The sequence below is a fragment of the Lithobates pipiens genome, unplaced genomic scaffold, assembly GCF_037356315.1.
Source record: "Lithobates pipiens isolate NorthernLeopardFrog02 unplaced genomic scaffold, aLitPip1_a1.2 Scaffold_10, whole genome shotgun sequence".
In the NCBI taxonomy this organism is placed as follows: domain Eukaryota; kingdom Metazoa; phylum Chordata; class Amphibia; order Anura; family Ranidae; genus Lithobates; species Lithobates pipiens.
Genome location: NW_027507686.1, coordinates 218,703,160 through 218,725,596, shown reverse-complemented (window position 1 = coordinate 218,725,596; position 22,437 = coordinate 218,703,160). Strand labels below are relative to the sequence as shown.

The following is a 22,437-nucleotide window of genomic DNA, read 5'->3' as shown; positions in this document are numbered from 1 at the left end:
TGTTCTCTCCCTCCTTCCTAAAGATTCTATGTACCCCAATTTATTTAAAAAAAAAATTTGTGTCTTCCAGTCACATGATCTTGCATCACCAGCTCCCCTGTATAAGGGAGCACTTAAACAGCTGTGTTTTGATATCACCCATAGGCTCCCATGCCCTTTCCATGGTCAGCGCTCTCTCCTCTCCCATGCAGGAGCTGCTCTCTAACACAGGGAAGCCGGAGCTGCTGGATCACGTGACTGGACAAAAAAAAAAGTAAGTACATGCAGAAGGTCTTTTTTTATACAGGCTATGTAAGATAGGTAGGGGGAGGGGGGATGGGTTTAAGAATGGTTATAATTGGTCTTCCCCTTTAAGGCAGCCCACTCATTGGAATGGTCTACTTAAAGCACCAAGAGTGCATGTAGCATTTTTTCACAGCATAGTCATGCGTTGCTGCATGCTGCGTTAACACATGCCCGTCAGCAGGGTTTGCTGGGGGGCCATCCAGAATTCAAGCCATCGCATTGCACCAATACACATTACTGCGATGCAACAGAAGAAGCCCTAGAATGCCACCTAAGCTATGGTTTCAATCTTTACAAATGCTCGGTTTGATGTCGATTCCTACAATTTTTTAATAAAAGTTGCTTGACTGCACTGTTTTGTTCGGTCACTTTGACGCATTTGATAACTGTCATTTTCATGTACCTCCTTCACTCCTTCAGTCCTTGAAGACAAAGTACAGAAACAGCAAAAAAATAAAAAAAATAAAAAAAAAAACAGGAAACCTTAACCACCTTACATGACCTTCTACTCTCCAGATCAAATATTTAGTCGGGCAGCCACTACTTCCTCCTGTACATTTCTGTAAATAAAACTATATTATACAAGCCGGGAATGCGGCCAAAGGTGACAAATTATTAATTTATTCTATCTGCTCTCAGCGAGAAACAGCGGAAGAACAGAAGCAGGAGATTTCAATCTGGGGGAATACATCACAGTGCAATCTTTATACATCAAAGCCCCCTTCACAATCATTCCTTCTTTACATCACATATTTTTATTATCATTATACAGGATTTAGACAGCGCCAACAGTTTGCACAGAACTTTACAACATGGGGCCAGACAGTACAATTACAATACAATACAGGAGGAATAAGCATCACAGCCCCCCATTCACTTGGCTTCCCCATTTAAATCACAGTTCAATCCTTTCTACATCACAGCCCCCCCTCCCCCCATCACAGCTCACCCTTGCATTGCAGTCCTCTCTTTACATCGCATACCCCTCTTTACATTGCAATCCCCCCCTTTGCAACCCTGTTACCCACTTTTACATTGCAATCCCCTATCTTTATAGCACAGTCCCCCACTTTTGCAACACAGTCCCACCTCCTTTACATCGCAGCCCCCACCCTCCCCCTTACATTGCAGTCCCCTTTACATAATAGCGTTCCCTTTACATCAAAGCCCCCACTTTTATATTATAGCACCCCCTGTTACATCTCAGTGCCCTCCCTTTATATGGCCGTCCACGGTTTGCATAGCACCCAGAACTCCCTTTCTTTAAATCCATGTGCTTATCTCCCCTTCCACCTACCTTTAATAGCAGAGGGTGGGAGGTGTTGTGATCGGTCTGGATGGAGGGTGGACACTTCCCAACTTCTCCTGTTAACAAGTGGGTGATTGGTCGCTAGAGCCGCATCGTGTCATAGCAATCAACTGGCCACTTGTTAACTTGAAAGCGGAGCAGCTCCTGCCCTCCATCCAGACAGATCACACCTCCCGCCCTCTGCCCTGCTGTGAAGAGGACGGCAACAGCAGGATGAAGAAAGGAAACAAAGGCAGCCAAATAGTGAGGCCATGGCGGTCTGGACAGAACTGGCACCCGGTCCGGGTCCAGACCGCGGTCTGCCATTTAGTGATGTCTGCTGTATGCTTTTGCATAATGCTGTTGTTTTCTATTAACAAGTAAGCTCCCTATATGTTCTGTATTAAACTCCAGCTTCTCTTCAGTCTTGCACAGTACAGGCTCCTCTCAAAAAAAGTGCAGTCTGATTCCACTGTACACTGAGTTTCATACAGTGTGCATTAAAAGATGCAGCAAATCACAGAGTAGTTGGACATCCAGCATCATCTACCCCTTTCCTCTTCAGCCTTTCTGTCCCTTAACCATCCCTTCCATCCACTGGATTTTATTTAATCCTTTAAATCGCGGTAGCACAGCATCACATTTATTATAGCGATTATACAGCATCAACCATTCGCATAGCAATTAGGTTGATGCTGGTACTCGGTCTTAGTGCCAAGGTGTCCAACTTTGGCCACAATTAAATATGTGCCTTAAGGAAAAATGTGTTTTGTTTCAGATAGATTCATTATGTTACCAATTGTTACAATTTTTAATTAGTAAGAAAACGAATATACAAAATGAAAATTATGAATTTCAACTAAATTTATTACCATTTCATTCAGAGATCCAAATCACCAAAAAGGTGTTGAAATAAATTATATATATATATACATATACACACACACACACACACACACACACACACACACATACACACACACATACACACACACGTCTAGCCACTATCTACATCCCCTTTTCCTTTGACCAGGCATCCTGTAGATGCTGAATTTGCAAAGGACTGACTGAGGGATGCAGTAAAGCCGACACTGAAACAGGTCCAAATGGAAGATATTCAATCACATTGCAGCTTCTTTATGATGGTCATTCATAACTCTCATTTGGTTCTCATGATTTGGTGAGGTTTTTTTAATTTTTTTTATTGGTTCCACATCTGCATGAGTCTCTATAGTTCAGGCAGGAATTGCACATTCAACAGCAACTTACCGCATTGTTCATCGCTGTTGTCCCCACAATCGTTGTCCCCATCACAGTGCCACAGGCTGCGGATACAATATCCATTCTGACAGGAGAACTCGTCTTCCTCACACTCTCGAGGAGCTACAATTCCAAACATGCCACATAAAGTAAGAAGAAAAAAAATAAAAAAATAAAATCACAGCATATTCCTTATCCCCAATTAACCTAGATTCCATTAATATAATTATTCAGAAATAAATTCAGATGTAAAATTCAGTGCATGTTAGTTGCGGTCATGTGCCCTGCTCTGTGCACAGTACATCTCCCATAGTCCATATCTGGAGACCACAAGAGGGTGGCTACGTTCCTACACACAGTGGACCATGGAGAACAAAAAATGTAGCTGCCCTCTACCAGGAATCAAAGTTTGCATGCGGCCCTTATGGAGGGATCACAAATCTTTTCTCTGCACTTAAAAGAAATTAAAACACCAAGATCCGTGTTTTTGAATGCTTTTGACAGGTAAACTGGAAGTGATGACAGGTCATTGCATCCAGGGTACCATAGCGGAAAGCTGGTCAAAGCTGATCCAGACTTTGTTCGGCTGTCCGACCAGCAGCTCCCGCTGCTTGCAATAGCAAATGAGCGGATAGTTAGCTGCTCCGATTGCCATTACAAGAGAGCAAACAGCTCTTGGAATCGGATAGCAATAGAGGGATAGATTTACTTGCAGTACTTGTACATGCAGGTGCCGACAATACATGTTTCTATCGGAGTTTGCTGGGACTTTCCAGGGCAGTAGAGGGGACAGCAAGCAGGGTAAATTTAGGCACCGGAGAGTACCTAGTATGGAATTGAGAATAGGTTTGGGTTTTTAATTTAACAGATTTGCTTTAATCTCTTTCCACTTATTTATAAAGCAGACCATTTGTTGGCTTACAACCCTCAGCTCATTAACTTTGATCAAAGAGATAAGGGCTGGTTAAAGAGGATGTAAACCCTGATGAGTTTACTTCCTCTTTCATTCCCTGCAAAGGTAAAGCATAATGGACTACTATGCATCGCATAGTAGTCCATTATAATTCACTTACCTGACACAGGAGCCAGCAAAGTCACCGCTGTCCCCTGTAGTCCGGCGCATCCATCTTCTCGGTGGGTCTCACTGCTCTGCCACTGTCATTCTGCGAAGCTGCGATGACGTCACTCCCGCGCGTGCGCACAGGAGCTGACACTCGCGTCATATCGCTGTTGACTGCAGCGCGCTCAATGCGCCTGCGCACCGCTGTCTACAGACCGCTGTCTATTTGCCGAAAGACAGGCACCGCTGTAGACAGCGGCGCCTGTCTTTCGGCAAATATCTCCTAAACGGTGTAGGTTTAGGAGATATTTCTTGGACCTACCGGTAAACCTTAATCTAGGCTTACCTGTAGGTCAAAGTGGTTTGTAAGGGTTTACAACCACTTTAAAGCCTGCTAGGGAGGATGATGTGGTGTCCATAGGACATTTCTTCTCGGTTTAAAAAATAGTTCATAGGCACTGAGGGAATTCCAGGGAGTGGAAATTAAATTCTTTATATGTGCAGTATGCAATCGTGAATTTGGGTTGCACAATTTTAATCTTATTAATCTGGGGAAGGTGGAGACCTACAGTAGATAATCAAGCTAAATAGGAAAGTTTCACCTTCCCTGGCAGCTATTGTCTCAGCTCAGCCCGTTACATTTCAGGGCTTACAAAGCCTAAAACTCCGCTGTGCAACTTCGTGAGCCAAGGACCACCAAACAACCCCTAGGCCTAGACGTACCTACAGGCCGCATAATTTTTATTTTTTTTTCGTTTCCCAGAACTGGTTAAAAAAAAAAAGAATACTCACGACAGTCATGCTCATCAGAATCGTCCTCACAGTCATTGTCACCATCGCACACCCAAGAGCGCCGAATGCACTTCCCATTATCGCAGTGAAAGTCCAGTGGTGAGCAGGTAGGTAGCACTAAATAAAATAAATAAATTAAGATGTGTAATAATTAATGAGTAAATGATGTTTATGTTCCACATATCAGGGTCTCCACTTCAAGTGGACCCACCATCAAAATACATACTTCACATCAGTTTAACAGACAAAGGCCCCCAGCCAAAACATTCCGTGGAGCCCAAAGGTGACAGGGTCTTTTAGAAAAAGTCCCATATGTGATGAAAAAAAATAAAGTAATAAAAAAAATACACCCAAGCACATAACCCCCCCCCCCCCCCCCCTCAAAAAATGGAGCCCCCCACATATACCCTTGTACGAACACAAACATGTGTCGGGGGCGCCTACATGTGAAAACGTTGATTGCCATACATGTTACGCATCACTGCACATGCCGAAGTGGGAGCAATAATGAAAGCACAAGACTTCCTCCGTAACACTAAACCAATACCTATGGGGGGCTTTTAACATGTCGCCAATAGAAAATATAGGGTACTGAAATTTCAAGTGAGCACGCAAATTTAAGGTTTGACATTTTCCATACGTATTTACTCGGTGCAACCTTGCCTTATATTTTACCAAAAATTTGGATAGTCTACTGCATCTGTTTGCCCTAAAATTCAACTAGTGTGCGTTTGCTAGACCTTTGTAGTAATAACATAGGACATAAAAAAAAAAAAAAAAATGGAACCACCACTATTTTATTCTCTAGGGCAGTGATGGCGAACCTTGGCACCTCAGATGTTTTGGAACTACATTTCCCATGATGCTCAACTACATTGCACAATGCACAAGCATCATGGGAAATGTAGTTCCAAAACATCTGGGGTGCCAAGGTTCACCATCACTGCTCTAGGGTGTCTGCTTTCAAAAAATATAGAAATATTTGGGGGTTTTGTGTAATCTTCAGGTCTAAAATTATTATTTTTTAAACATGTGTGCAAAAAATAAAATAAATAAATAAAAATCAAATTGCAAACAGCGGCTCTGGCAGCGAAAGGTAAGAGGAAGACAGACAGACAAAGCGGTCTACATTTTCTGCAGAAACGTCTGGAAATATCACACATTTAAAAAACTTACTGCAACCATCTTCATCGCTGTGGTCCCCGCAGTCATTATCTCCATCACATTGCCACTGCGCAGGTATACACGTACATTCTCCAAACGCACTGACCGCACACGTAAAGTGGTTCCGCCCGCAGGCACACTCTGAAGCTTTAGATAAACCTGAGAAGAGAGAAGGAAGGCCTAGATGGTCAGAATGAAATGAATGGTTGTTTATATATTATTACACTATAATAGTAGTATCCAGCGTAATTAGACAAACAAGCTGAATTTATTAAATTTTTTGGATGCATTTAGAAATTCAAACTGAAGCTCAAAAGCAGACCTATACATAAATGTGTACATGTCCTGGAGAATACACTGCCCTAGACTCCCCACAGTGTTGGTCGTGCGACTGTTGTCTCTCCCTACAGTGTGTGCATCAATAGAAACACTGTTCCCCACTCCTCCTCCCCTATCCCTTCTCCAAACAAACAGACCGGCTGTACACTGCACTGTCATGTTATCTCTCCCCTATGAAGACCAGACGTTCAGGGAAGCAGCACTTAAAGTTCAAATTGCAAGGGAGAAGGTAAGAATTGTACTGCAGAATATTTTATTGTGCTCAGTCTGTTAAATTAAAAATGCAGCAGTGAGCCAATGAGGAGCGAGAGGAGGTGGGGCCCAAATCCGGCTCTGTGTCTAAATGGACATAGAGCAGCGGCTCAGCTAGGGTGGCCCTATAGCAAACTGCTTGCTCTGGGGGAACTCAGGAGGGAGGAACCGGGATCGCTGGCAGGGGAAGATCTGGGCTGCTCTGTGCACTGGTCCGCAGTCATGTTGGAACGAGAAGAGGCCATCCTCAGACTGTTCCCACAAAGCTGGGAGCATAAAATTGTCCAAAATGTCTTAGTATGCTGACACCTTAAGGGGCCGAGCCAAACCCCTGAAAAAACAACCCCACACCATAATCCCCCCTCCACCAAATGGTTTAGACCAGTGCACAAAGCAAGGTCCATAAAGACATGGATGAGCGAGTTTGGGGTGGAGGAACTTAACTGGCCCACACAGAGTCCTGACCTGACTGGAATGCCATTAAAGCGAGAGTCCACCGGGACTCCGCGTTTTTTTTTTTTTTTTTTTTTTAAAAGCCAGCAGCTACAAATACTGCAGCTGCTGACTTTTAAAATAGTGACACTTACCTGTCCAGCGTGCCCGCGATGTCGGCACCCGAAGCCGATCTCTAGGTCGCCTGTCGGGTCCTGCCGCCGCCATCTTGGGTATGGGAATCAGGAAATCTAGCCTTTCGGCTTCATTTCCCGGTTCCCTACTCCGCATGCGCGAATCGCGCTGCGCAATAAGGACGCTCCCCGCTGCCTCTGGGATCTGTGTGTTTCCCAGCAGGCAGCGAGGCACTTGCGGGAAGGGGCGGGCACTTGCGGAAAGGGGCGTACGTTACGCCCCTTTCCGCAGAGAGCTATCCCGGAAGTGGGTGCGGTTACCTGGATTATCCAGGTAACTGCACCCCCCTCCCCCCTGAAAGGTGCCGATTGTGGCACCGGAGGGGGGGAGGGTTCCGATGAGCGGAAGGTCCACTTTAGGGTGGAGCTCCGCTTTAAAGTTCAGGTGCGTGTAAAGGGCAGGTGTCCCAATACTTTTGGTAACATACTGTATATTGGTTAAATGTACACCCCCCCCCCCCCCATGTCTTTTGTAGTGTCCTTAGGATAAATAACTTTACTATAAAAATTTGTGGGTATACTTGTGCAATGTAATATTATTCCCCCTTGAACCACAAAGTCTAGTTCCTCCTGAAGAAGCCTGCCCATACAAGGACAATAGACAATCTACTGCCTCATTCACCTTTAAAAGACAAATTCCAGGTATGGATATTTTATACATAGTTACATTTGCATAGCTTGAACCAACGTATATATACACCATGCCTGTAAAAGGCCCCTGGAAGCCAGTAATAACCGACATGAACACAGCTACTACAGTGATCTCCACAGGCTTCTGGGTCCTGTGCCGAGTGGTCAGCCTTCTGCATTCTCAACACAGGTCAACCACTGAGCATGGGCCCCAGTCAGGGAACACTTTGCATTTTGTTGAATAAAGTGCAAAGTGTTCTCTGATTGGACAAGGTCAAGAGTATGATGTCACCACCCTGACTATCCACCTCATGCAAATCAGAAAATGCTTTGCAATTATTCAGAAGATGCAAACCATTCTCTGGATGGCATCGGCGTCAACTGGCTGACCTCCTATGTTCAGAATACATCAGGTCAGCCACTCAGCACAGGACCCAGAAGCAAGTGGAGCTTACTAGGGCAGCAGCATCGGCCATGTATTGTATATGCATAGTTACTATGTAAAAAACGCCATACCTGAAATTCCTCTTTAAGGAGACCCTGTCAACAGCCCATTCATTTTAACTACAACTTTCCCTTTTAAGTGCATTTATTGCATTTTAGTGCTCATGCACACGGACGTTTTAAAAAACAGGCTGCAAAGCTAGCTCCGATGCCTGGAAAAATCGTTGTTAAAAACGTGATTTTTACCGCGTTTTGCATTGGCGTTTTTGCACGTTTTTTAGCGTCAGCGTTAAGTAGCGTTTTTTAAGAAACACATCTCTTGGCTATAGCACTCAGAAAACAAAGAAAATATGTTGCGCGTTTATGCGCGTTTTCCCGCGATTCACGTTTTTACAGCTCTAGCTCCATGCCACGGAACGCACTGGTCCTGGATTTTTTTTACAGCTTAAAAACGCCTATGCCATTTGCAGCTCAAAAACGCCTAGGTGGGCATGAAGCCATAGACTAACATGGACAGCCGTTTTTAAGCTGCAAAAAAAGCTCAAAAAAGTGGCTGTAAAAACGTCCGTGTGCATGAGGCCTTAGTCTTGTTTTTTACTTGTAAAAGCCTGTTTTGACTGGATATCAAAAAGCTCTTAGGCTTTTTCTGGGTGCCACCATCTTGGATGTGATATCCACAGACCCAGCAGAATCAGAGTGGTCACTCATGTGACACTATAGAATATGTGTCAAACACAAGGCCCTCTAGGTCATCTTATGTGGCCCTTGCATCTCTACTGCAGCTCCAGCCCTTCTCTAGTCCTCCTCCAGACCCTGCACTTTCTGCTTCCCAGCAAATCCCCCAGCTTCTTCCCAGCAGGAGCACAAGGTAAAGAGGGGTGCGCTGTGATGTAAGGGAGGGTGAGGGATTCTGGATTGCCGATGGTGGGCATGCTCTTGGCATCCAATGTGAGGATGAGCAGTGGCGTCGTTAGGTGGGTGCGGGCCGCACCTGGGTGACACCTGCCAAAGGGGTCACACCCATGAGTAGCAGCACCGCTAACACCACCCGCTGCCCTGTGCCTCGAGGCTCAAGCTGTGGCTGTGTCCCTCAGAGGAGCAAATGAAGCCCCCTCCTCTCTGTTTATATCCACAGAGGAGGAGGAGCCAGAGCGACACACCGCTGTGTGTATATCTGCTGTTCTGAGGTGAGGTCTGTAAGGGGGGCATCTATACTGATGGGGGGGTTCTGCACAGAGGTCTGTAATGGGGGGGTGTCTGTACTGAGGGGGGTCTGTACTGGGAAGGGGGTCTCTGTACTGAAGGGGGTCTGCACTAATGGAGGGGTCTGCACTGAGGGGGGAGGTTTATACTGAGGGAGGGGGGTCTATATTGATGGAGGGTGGTCTGTACTTAGTGGCGGGTCTGTACACTGCTGGAGGGGGGGGGGGGGGACTATAGTTGATGGGGGGGGTGACACCAATTTTTTTTTTTGCACCGGGTGACACCAACCCTAGTGACGACAGATACAACCAGCCCTTTGAGGGCAACCACAATGCTGATGTGGCCCGAGATGAAATTGGAGTTGGACACCCCTGCTCTATAGTATTTACCGTCAGTGCTTCCCCATCTGCTATATAAAGATTACATAGGGAGGTGAGGGACAAAGGAGCTAGACCAGAAGAAGAGAGGGCTATGATGTGCAAGGAGTGAGGGAGCTGTGCTAGGGGATGTTCTGGAGTAGAATTTCTCTAGCAAGTTCAGGGGTACACTGCAAGGGAATGAAAAAATGATTGTTCATGTAAAAAAAAAAAAAAATATATATATATAAAAAAAAAAAAAAAAAAACTGCAATGAAAATACGATTACCCCGTGCTTAGCATGCAACTTTTTTTTAGGTTGATGACAGGGTCTCTTTAGGCTAAACTCTAATAATGCTAGGGAAAAACATTTGCTAAATAGTCATGCCGGATCTTTCCTCCAGCCATCTTCAAAGGCCTCTGAAATTTACAAGAGGTGGCAAATCGTGCTATGTAATACAACCCCAGAGCCAGAGGATCAATGCCTCTGAAATACATGACATCACGCTTGTGCCATAAACACTGTGTAAAAAACGTACAGAACTGGAGACGGCCGGGCTTAGATCACACTCGGATTTCCGCACCAGGCTGGGCCAACGTGGTTCTCCAGCTGTTGGTGAACTGCAAGTTGCTGACACATAATTCTGGCGTGTTATGTAAAGCTGGCCATAGATTTTAGGAGGTCAGACCTGCGAAATCATCCCTCTCCCGCCAGGCAAAAAAAAAAAAACCCAGAGAGCCCTGATCCTGTAAACCTTTTCTGCTGAACACACGTTTATGTCAATGGATGGAAGGATGAATGGCTTACTGGGGAGGGAAGAGCTATGGGTGAGATAGGTCTTTCCGTTCCCCCCCAACAGGTTGGTGAGCAGTATATTTTGCCACAATGGGGGAGAAATATTCACCCCCAAGGGTCCCTTGGTCAGGTTTGAAGTTGATGCCCCCCCCCCCCTTTTAACTATTGTTCAAGCACACACATATACACCATCTATAGACAGACACCACGGTGTGGATTTATTAAAACCGGAGAGTGAAAAACCTGGTGCAGATCTACATAGAAACCAATCAGCTTCCAGGTTTTATTTGTCAAAGTTTAAAGTGTTACTAAACCCAGGACCCCGAATTCACTATATCTGGTCTCCCACAGTACACAAAATTTCAATTATTTTAGTAAATATAAACTGCTAAATACCTTTTCTTATCAGCAGTATATAGTAGTCTTATAACAACTATCAGTGTCTGGTTAATTCTTGTAGGAGGAGTTTTCATTCTCCTTTGACCGTCCTATGAGGCAAGACCCCTGGCCCTCTGTCTGGACAGTGCCGGTTGGCCCTGTGCTGATCACATGCACCCTCACAAGAAAAAAATGCAAAAAACAAAAACTAGTATTACACACCAAACTGAGCGTGTGCAGAGTTCTCCCAAGTCTCTGTTCTATCGGGAGATGGTTTCTGGACAGTGGAAGGAGGGGGAGAATCAGAGAGGACAGGATCAAACAGCCTTTTTGGACAATGCAGAGGATTAACCCCTTAGGTTCCAATCCACAGTGAGTATAACAAACATTCTTTACTGCATATACAGAGTGATTTTACTGCAGTGTGTTTAGTAACACTTTAAAACAAGCTAAAGTTAGAAGCCGATTGGAAAATCTGGTACAGCGATGCATGGTAGCCACTCTCCAGTTTGGGTCCTTGCACATGGGCGGTCTGCTCGGTGGACTCCGCTCTGATCAGCGGGGGATTGCGCCGAAGAGCAGGTGGATGACAGCTCTGTCTCCGCTCACTGTGCAGAGCGAAGACGGAGAGAGTCTCGCTCTCCTTTATGGGGAAATCAGATGATTATCCGATCCGCCAGACACATGGAAAATAGGGTCACCATCAGTCTGGATTTGGCGGACACGATCGGAGCAGATAGCAGCGGATGTCAGTGGGCATGTCACCGCTGACACCTGACGCTCCATAGGGGTGAATGGAGGGTCCGATTAGGTCCACATGAAAAACCTGATCGCCCAAGTAAAAAAAGGACCCTTTCAGTAAATCAACCCCATAGTATAAATGGGCTCATGAATCTGGCTATACTGTCACCACCCTGCTTGACAAGCTTCAATTGCGAGATCAGGTGGGGAAAAAATAAATAAATAAATAAAATAAAAAAAAGATAATCAGCAGTCACTGTTCAGGTATACTGACAGCCATCGACGTCCACTGTGAGAAAAAGCCAGCAGCGTGAGAATTGTCCAATCAGGTTAATGTAGATGGGGGAGTACATGGAACATATCAACCTGAGAAATCTTCAAGTGTCTGGCCAGCTTAAAGTGGTTGTAAACGTCAAACATGAAATGTGAACAAAGCATATCCCTCTATAGTGTGCACTTGTCTCAATTAAGAGTATTAAATGTAATTTCTGTCTGCTGCTGCCTTCCTCTATCAGTATGAGTCACTTCTGACATGTTTTCCTGAAAACAAGAGAAAAATGGTGACGGGAGGGACCTCCAGCTGATTGACAGCTTCAGCTCTGTTCCTGTGTGAATGGAGGTTTGTTACTTCCCTCCAATCGGTTCTCAGGGCTCTCCTCATTGAGCTCTGCAAAGTGTAATTTCAGCCCTCTGTCCCCTTTTCTGATCTCTTAGACAAGCATTATAAATTCAGCACTTTGAATAGATTCAGAAAAGAGAAAATTCTGCAGATAAACGGGTACAACGTATGTAGGAAGATTTGTCAATCGCTCTACTGGATATATCTAAGGGTTTACAACCACTTTAAGTCTCAGAGTCACCCTAGTGCAGCTAAACATTTATTGGCATTCATTTAAAGTGGTTGTAAACCCTTACAACCAACTTTGACCTACAGGTAAGCCTAGATTAAGGCTTACCTGTAGGTCCAAGAAATATCTCCTAAACCTACACGGTTTAGGAGATATTTGCCGAAAGACAGGCATTGCTGTCTACGACGCATGCGGTACGGTGCATCGCTGTCCGTAGTTAACGGCGATATGCCGCGAGTGGCAGCTCCCGTGCACATGCGCGGGAGTGACGTCATCGCGGCTCCGACGAATGTACAGCACCGGAGCAGCGAGACCCACCAAGAAGATGGAGGCTCTGGACTACAGGGGACATCGGTTACGTCGCTGGCTCCTGTGTCAGGTAAGTGACACATAATGGACTACTATGCGATGCATAGTAGTCCCTTATGCTTTACCTTTGCAGGGAGTCAAAGAGGAAGTAAACCCATCAGGGTTTACTTCCTCTTTAAATCTAAGTGTAACTCTAGTGTATTTTGATATGCGACCCAAGACCTGCTTTGTGTGTCGCTCAGGCTCTATTGGAGGGAGGAGGTGCAGGTCATAGGTCCTATGACATCCACCGCTGGGAGTGCCGGTTCGGGAGGGAGCTCGTCCCGGCTCTTGCAATGGCTCAGAGTGAAGAGGAAGTCTCCCCTATGGCTGCACATCCACGGCATCCCTGAGGTGTTTGTGTGGCAACATCAGCCTGGACTCCGACCAGGCCATGCCCCCAACGTGTTTCACTCCACCCCTTGGAGCTTAGTCTTGGAGAACTCCATGACTAAGTCCCAAGGGGCGGAGCGAACTGTGTTGGGGCATGGCCAGGTTGGAGTCCAGGCTGAGTTTGCCCAACACACACCCCTCAGGAATGTCATGGATGTGCAGCCATAGGGGAAACTTCCTCTTCACTCTGAGCGTATAGTGATAGGGTATACTGCGTTGCAACGTCCTGTGCAAAAATTAAATCTGTTCAACTTTTTTTCATAGCACACAAATACAGCGCACTAAAACTGAAAATGAGACATAAGGCAAATTGCCTTGCCTATTTGCTGGGACTGCATTAGGCCACAATGCCCAACACAACCCAACATAGCTTGTGTGAACAAGCCTCAAACTATCAGGAATAGACGATGCAATCAGACGTAATGTGTGTGGTCAGATTACATTTTTAAAATGATTAGCCTGAAAGTAGAACTCCCGAAACCAGACCTTTTTTTTTCTGTTTTTAATAGGGAAGGGAAAGGTTAGAAGTAGGGAGTTTGGTGTATTTGGAACCTAAGTCCTACCTGGGCGAGTCCACCAGGGAGCTGTCACTTGACTGGGCCAATCATCAGCAGAATGGGCATTCCCCACCCCACAACCGTGCGCACACACGAGATTAGCCAAGTATAGCGACAGCTTCCTGGCAGGATCACTTTGTTAGGTTTGGAACAGAAGGCGAACACACCCAAGCCTAAAAAGGTGCCCATGTGCCCATTATGGAGGTTTTTTACCTCCTGGTTACAGGTTTCGGACAAGACAGGGAGCAAGAAAGTCCTTCCATTGGGAAGAAAAAAAAAAAAAAAAAATTGTATGATGGAAAGAGAATTTTTTGCAGGTCTTTGCTGCTGTCCATGTTAGGAAGAGCATTCCTGCATCAGGACCTCGGGAGTCATGCAGGACAGGAATTTAGGAAAAATCTCTTCAATGGAGATACTGACTGTAAAACGCCAAAGTAGGGAATAAATGTGCCACGCTAAAAGTTTAGAAAAATATTTGTTTTGCTCAGCAGGAAAGGCCAATAAATTCTGGGGGGGGTTGCAAAATTCACCCTCCTCACAGGACTGAAAAGCCAGGATGACAAGCATTAATAGGGCCTAGTTTCAAATATTCATCATCCTGACTTTTTAGTCCAAGTCCAGATCTTCTGTTCTCATTCAACCTTGAAGGAATGGGACCCTGGCAACCCCTGAAATGTGTTGGCTTTTACTGCTGAGCAAAAATAAAATCTTATTGTGGACTTTTAAAATCGGAGTAGAACTTCCGTTTTCTACTTTGTCCAAAAGACCACACAAATAAGTCATAAGAATTATAGAACTGCAGCTCAAAACGTACCAAGGCAATGCAAAACAGGTCAAAAGCAGCTGCTCAAGTGTCATCTGCACTTCTCCTTTTATGCCGGCCATACACGGTTCGAATTTCGAAAGAATTTTCTTTCAAAAATCGTATCTAAGAATTTTCGTATGAATTTCGCACCATTAGTGGGCTGCAGCAACAGCCCATTTTCGTGCGGAAATAAAACTTGAGGAATCGGACATGTTGGAAATTTTTAGAAAAACTAACGATTTTCTAATCAATGATGGGAGAATCGTGTGAGAAACGTAAGAAAATGTACGGAGATAAAAAAAAAATGTACGGAGAGAAAAGAAGATTCCCAGCCAAGAAAATTCTTTTCTGTAGCAACATGAGGTGAAATTGAAGGCTTGGTCGGCCGAATTTCGAAAATCAATGGTGGCATCATCGGATCACAAAAAAAAACAAAATTTTCTGATTTTGAAAAGAAAATTCGTTCGAAATTCGACCGTGTATGGCCTGCATAAGCCCTTGTACACACAGTCGGACATTCCGACAACAAAATCAACGGATTTTGTCCGAAACTGGCGTTGCATACACACGGTAGGACAAAGTTGTTGGAAAATCCGATCGCTCAGAACGTGATGACGTTTGTTCGTTAAGACAGGACTACGTTCAGGCTAGTAGCCAATAGCTTTGGTCTCGTAATTTGATCTGAGCATGCGTGGCACTTTGTCTGATCAGAATTCTCTACACATGATCGGACAAAGTCCGATCGGATCGGAAAATTTTATAGCCAGCTATCAAACTTTGTTCGTCGGATATTCCGACGGAAACAGTCCGATGGAGCCCACACACTGTCGGATTATCCGACAACACGGTCCAATCGGACATTTTCCATCGGATTTTCCGACCGTGTGTACAAGGGCTAAAATCACATCCGAAACACAGGAAAACACCACCAGTCAACAGAAGCCCTTACTGTGTTTCAGTATTAGCACTTGAAGGCTGCATATGTACCGTAGATGAACTTTTTATTGAATGATCAACTTTTATTACTTTTGTTCCTTAGGCATTTTAAACTATGTTTTAAGGATCAAGCATTCTTGTTGAGTTCCCTACAGCAATCTCCTGCTAACCCATGATGACTTGATGATGTAGCCCCAGGAGGGCGTGTTCTTGATACCCCAGGGTGTACTTTAACCCAGAAGAGGATGGGCACTGAATGGCAGTGTGACAAGTCCATGGGGGAAAACCTCAGGAATAGGGCGTGTAATGCATTTCTTTGTAAAAAAAAAAAAAAAAATATGCTGGACAGTGAAATTTAAGTAGAGAATGTAAAGCTGGAATTGTGCTTTAAAAAGGCCACATTATACTGGCGATGCCACTGCTTCCCTAACAGAAGTTGCGTCTTAGCTGGTCGATGAATCTTGATCACTAAATAGGGAGCAACATCTTGCAGATTAAGGCAGCATGGAAAACGGCCATAAGAGTTGTCATCACTAACAGGATTAATGGGGTGACAGAAGCACAAGAATTGAAGATGACAAGAGATCTGGCCTGTTGCCTTAATCTCCACATCAGAGCACTTGCTATAATCTGGCCACAAATGTGAATGACAGTCTTGAGATCTATGGATACATGCTTGTTGCCAACCCTACCCAACATGGTCAATGCCCATTACTTAAGGACTAAGGGTAGGTGGCATCTTCTGATGTTCATTAGCAGACACAAGGATCAATGTCCAACATGGCCATTGCCCATTTATTAAGGGCTAGGAGCAGGTGGTGTCTTTTGCTGTCTATTAACAGACACTAGCATAGGCAATGTCGGGCATTGTTTGGTAATGGACAGAAGACACCCCCTGCCCACAGTCCTTAAAGGAAAGGATTATTGTCCCACGTTGGACATTGTTCCCGATAGATGTCAGAAAATGGTCTCCCTTACCATATCTGTTAATGTACAGCAGAAGACACCTCCTGCCCATAGTCCTTAAAGGAAATGGGGAACAATGGCAAACATGGACAGTGATTATGGTGGGCAGGAGGTGTCTTCCGCTGTCCATTAACAGGCATTGTAAGGAAGACAATATTCTGAAATCTATGGGTACATTAGCCTACCTATAGATACTGAGAAGTGTAAAGCTAACCCAATGTAGGTACAAGTCACTACAGGTAATAAAAAGGTAAAAAATAAAATAAAAAACAAACACACACACACACACACACACACACACACACTACTCAAAACTAAGAAAAAAGTTTTATAGCTAGATTTTAACTAAGATAGTTTGGCAAAAGTAGAATAGGAAACCAGTAACCAGCCAAGATTTGACCTACATTTCCTCCAACTCTAGTTCTACCACCCACTCCTGTACCCATCAATATCCCTATAGTTCGTGCAATTTTCTCAGCCCATACCAGCTCGAAGAGCCACCCAACGGTCCCCGCACCCTCACCCTATATCATGTAGGAGTGCCCCCTTCCCCCCTACAGCCTGTACACTCATGTATTGTTCCCCAAGGACAATGACCCCTTTATACTATTGCCTTCATCCGGCCTGTCCCGCGCTGACAAGGAGGGGAAGAGAAGCAGCCGTTCTATATTATACGGGGGTTAATTATTTCCACTGACAGACAATATAGACACAACAGTGCGCACTGGATGAAAGTTGAGATCTCAGCTTTGTGATAGCGAGATTTTACGCTCTAGGCTTTCAACCTAAAAACTTCTGAGGATAAATCACTCGATCACATCTTTTGTAGTGAGCCACAAGCGAATATGCAGAAATACTGATCGGAATAAAAGCTACCGCTAAAAAGGTGAACTACTTTTTATTTAGAAAAAAATTTAATAGTTAATAAATAGAAGGCCGTTCCACTGAAAACGGATATTTCACTATTTGGTAGAAAGAAGTGTTAAACCATTCCCCGGCCTCTGTAGGCGAGATTGTGGCGCTTGGTTTCAACATACAAACGTAGACAATAATACCAATCAGATCTGTCCGTTTTCAGCTAGTTCAAGCAAGGATCTCTAGTCTATTTTTCACTGTTCTGTAGAAGATAAGATAATTAGATGGGGTTTAAAAAGAACCTAACTAGTAGGCTTGAGAGAGGGAGAGGAGCAGTAAAACAAAGTCACTGTCCTTTTGTATTTAGGAGGAAATAAAAATAGTTGCTCTCATGTACTTCTACATTTTCAAACTAAAATTTAGCAACAAGGTATTTAAAACCTTTGCACCCAATGGTAAATATTTATGCAATAAAATTTTTTTAATTTTGTTTAAAATGCATTTGTTCTCACATGCCGATGATGTCCCACTCAGACTCATCTGCAACATGGTCCAGCATCAATCTTCTTCTGGGTTGATTGACAGTGTCATTCAAACCATATCCAGGAGTGCTTGGTGTCATGGGCATACCCCTTAGGGGAGGAAGCTCCAGTGTCCCACATTTACATTATATTGATGCAGAGAATGGCCATCTCAATATCACCCCATCAGTGGCAGTCTACTTTGATGACCGCCAAGCCCTGGGGAAGAGATCCAATCTTAAGGCCTGCAGGAAAGAAAAAAAAAAAACACACAAAAGACATCCAAATAAGTCAATATTTGGTGTGACCACCCTTTGTCTTCAAGCAATCATTTTTCAATTCCTTTAGGTTTTTGAAGGAACTCCGCAGGTAGGTTGTTCAAAACATCTTGGAGAACTAACCACAGATCTTCTTTACACTGAGGAACTGAAGATGGTTCCTAATGACATTGGCTGTATGTTTGGGTTTTGTTGTCCTGCTACAGAATACATTTGGGGCCAATCACACCCCTCCCTGATGGTATGACATGGATAAATACCTGCCTGTATTTCTCAGTATTGTGGACACCATTGATCCCGACCAAATCTCCAATTCCATTTACAGATATGCAGCCTCAAACTTGAAAGGAACCTCCACCATGCTTCACTCATTTGTAAGGTTCCTTGCAAGTTTTTGACATGCTAGGAACTCGTGCTACTCTCCTCCAATGCTCGGATTTGTCCTGACATGGCTTTCCCCACACAGCCTTTCACTGGGAGGCTCAGTGTACTGCCGCTTCTCCTTCCCCAGCTCTTATGCAGCTGAGAACATTAGAGTATGTGATCACTTCTAAAAAAAAAAAAAAAAGGGGGGGGGGATATGCATTTATAATTTTTCTTTATATGTATACACAAATGTTTTGCCTTTCATTTCTATTTTAAACCGAATGAATTGTTTTACAAGGTGAGGATTAGCATACACTTTAAATTGGGAGTAAACTCCCTTGGTTGATTTTCAACTATAGGTGCAGTAAACATCTCCTAAACTTGCACCGTATAGGAGATATTTAATTGTGAAGTCACCAGTGATGTCACAGAGCCCTGTGCCGTGAACAGCAGCTCCCACCCGCATGCACGGGGGTGACGTTGTGGCTCATCCAAAAGGAACAGAGCCTGCCAACCCAGAAGGAATCTCTGTCAGCGGTGACTGTGTGCTGCTGGAGCACTTGGTTTGAAGGCAAGTTTCACATTGCGTGCTATTTTCTTCTGAGTTTACTACCGATTTAAGAATGATCTTCAGCGTAAAGAACAAGGAGTCCTGGGGTGATGGTTTGGCCCCCACAGAGCCCGGATCTCATCAGTCTGTCTGGGATTACATGAGGAGACAGAAGGCTTTGAGGCAGCCTACATCCACAGAAGATCTGTGCTTAGAGTACCTAGAACAATTGATTGCAAAGGGCGGTCACACCAAATATTGATTTGATTTGGATTTCTCTAATGTTCATTTACTTTCCATTTTGTTAATTGATGAATATAAACCATTAACCCTTCTTTTTCCTGAAAGCATTCTACATTTACAGCATTTGTTCACACCTGTCAGGACGTTTGCACAGTATGGTGTAGAAGTATAAAATGATATAGATTCTACCGTATATACTCGAGTATAAGCCGAGATTTTCAGCCTCTTTTTTGAGGCTGAAAGTGCCCCCCTCGGCTTATACTCGAGTCATCGCTGTCTGCCCGCTCGATCAGCGTGTCGAGCAGACAGACAGCGGCCATTCTATAATTCAAAAGCCGCGCCTCCGGCTCCGCCTTCGCCTGTGATAGGCGGAACACTGAATTTCCCAGCAGCCTGTGTTCCGCCTATCACGGACATCGTATCATCCTCGTACTACGGACGAGGATGATACGATGTCCGTGATAGGCGGAACACAGGCTGCTGGGAAATTCAGTGTTCCGCCTATCACAGGCGAAGGCGGAGGCGCGGCTTTTGAATTTTACAATGGCCGGACGAGGCGCCGACGAAGAGGGCACGGGACGGAGGCAAGGCAAGGCACGGCACGGGACGGGACGGGACGGGACGGAGGCAAGGCAAGGCACGACACGGGACGGAGGCAAGGCACGGCACGGGACGGAGGCAAGGAGGCAAGGCACGGGACGGAGGCTCGGGACACAGGTAGGCTGGACACACACACACACACACACACACACACACACACACACACACACACATGGATGGAGACACACACACACACACACAGGGATGGATGGATGGATGGAGACACACACACACACAGGGATGGATGGATGGATGGATGGAGACACACACACACAGGGATGGATGGATGGATGGATGGAGACACACACACACAGGGATGGATGGATGGATGGATGGATGGATGGACACACACAGGGATGGATGGACGGACACACAGGGATGGACGGACACACAGGGATGGACGGACACACAGGGATGGACGGACACACAGGGATGGACGGACACACACACAGGGATGGACAGGCATGTCTCACCCTCGGCTTATACACGAGTCAATAAGTTTGCCAGTTTTTTTGGGGGTAAATTGGGGGCCTCGGCTTATATTCGGGTCGGCCTATACTCGAGTATATACGGTATATTTCAGATTGGCTTTTACTTTCCAAAAACTGCAGACAACAGGCACCTAGGGACACTGTAGAGCTCCCGGTAGCTCCTAATAAGTAAACAGCGGCTTCAGCTGCTGAAGTCACACTTGGCCCAGCGCCAGCCTAATGTAGCAGTTAGCTGTCCTGGGTACGGGCACATTACCTAATTATTACATGATGCAGATTGCAAGCTCTTCTGATCTCACAAAACACCATTATAACCAAATAAAATATTTTCTTAGCTATGTCTGAAAAGGAAGCACATGCAGGAAAAGCCAGCCTGATCCATCACCCATCCATAACAGCAATAATATATGCACACACACACAAAGCGCCATTATTTGAGCCATGATGGATTCAATTTGCTAATGTGCAGATTGCTCTAATTCTCACCAATCAGGGGATGTAATGGATATGGAGCCGCTCTGTCTCCTCACTAGCTGATCAGATTAAAGGCTCTTCATTAAGAGAGGACGTCTCTCCGGCCTTCCCACACTTCTCCCATGTACACACGGATGATGGATCGCCAACCTGCAGACTCTAACTGACTACAAGTCCCAGCATGCCCTACAAGCCACTGGGCTGTATGCAGACACCAAGGCCACTCTTCTACATTATATAGAATACTAGCGGGAAAAAAAAAAACACACACGCACACAAAAATTTGTCTTTAAATCTAATCACATGAATGGATACTGAAATCAATCCTCAATTGTCCGTAACCTGCGCTTTAGTTCCAGATAAGGGAACTCTTAAAGCGGAGCTCCACCCTAAAGTGGAGCTTCCGCTCATTGAAACCCTCCCCCGCCTTCGGCGCCACAATTGGCACCTTTCAGGGGGGAGGGGGGTGCAGGTACCTGTACAGTACAGGTATCTGCACCCACTTCCGGCATAGATATCTGCAGAATGTACGCCCCTTTCCGCAGAATCTACGCCCCCCGCTGTCTGCTGGGAAACACACGGATCCCAGAGACAGCGGGGACCATCCTTATTGCGCAGCGCGACTCGTGCATGCGCAGTAGGGAACCGGGAAGTGAAGCCGCGAGGATCCACTTCCTGATTCCCATACCCAAGATGGCAGCGGCAGCACCCGAGAGACGATCGAGAGATCGGCTTCGGGTGCCGACATCGCGGGTGCGCTGGGCAGGTAAGTGTCCTTATTTTAAAAGTCAGCAGCTGCAGTATTTGTAGCTGCTGGCTTTTAAAAAAAAATAACAACGGCGGAACTCCCCAATGGTCAAACAAACATTCTCATAGTCCAATGTTTCTCAACTCCAGTCCTCAAGGCACCCCAACAGATCATGTTTTCAAGCTTGCCATCATTTTGCACAGGTGATTTGATCAGTTTCACTGCCTTAGTAATTACCACAGCTGTTTCATCTGAGGAAAATCCTGAAAACATGACCTGTTGGGGCGCCTTGAGGACTGGAGTTGAGAAACAGTCATAGACACACTCCTAAGGCTACTTTCACACTGGGGTCAGCGTTAGCAGTAAACCAGCATTTATCTGCTGCTATTGGGGCATTTTTAACCCCCGCTAGTAGGCAAAGGGTTAAAACTGCCCGCAAAGCACCGCTGCTGGGGCAGTTGAGGAGCGGTGAACACACAGGACTTTTTCTAATGTTCTGCGAGCGCACCGCCCGAGGCGTTTCAGGAGTTTTACAGATTCTATTTTGAGCCCAAATGCGCCTGAAAAAACACCCCAGTGTGAAAGGGGTCTAAACCTTGTGGACGGCCTTCCCAGAAGAGTTGAAGCCGTTATAGCTGCAAAGGGTACAACTCAATATCGAACCCTACGGGCTAAGACTGGGATCTCATTAAAGTTTATGCGTGTCTAAAGCCTCGTACACACGGTACAATTGTTGGCCAACCGAGCTTCTGATTTTCGTCAAAAGGGCGTGTACCAGGATCTTGTCTTGCATACCAACGTTACACAATTGTCATGCCACAAACACAAACGTAGTGACGTACGA

General features: G+C 45.3%; 1 protein-coding gene across 3 annotated transcripts in view; it reads right to left on the bottom strand.

Annotated features, from left to right (window-relative positions):
* Nucleotides 1–22,437, bottom strand: part of LOC143940180 (low-density lipoprotein receptor-related protein 4-like) — a 169,877-nt gene that overhangs the window by 70,497 nt on the left and 76,943 nt on the right. For all 3 annotated transcript variants that reach the window (XM_077461325.1, XM_077461317.1, XM_077461308.1), the window contains exons 2-4: nucleotides 5,862–6,008; nucleotides 4,686–4,802; nucleotides 2,843–2,956 (exon numbers count right to left, since the gene is read on the bottom strand). In XM_077461325.1, coding sequence (XP_077317451.1) covers nucleotides 2,843–2,956; nucleotides 4,686–4,802; nucleotides 5,862–6,008 — 378 coding nt within the window. The remainder of the gene's footprint in view (nucleotides 1–2,842; nucleotides 2,957–4,685; nucleotides 4,803–5,861; nucleotides 6,009–22,437) is intronic.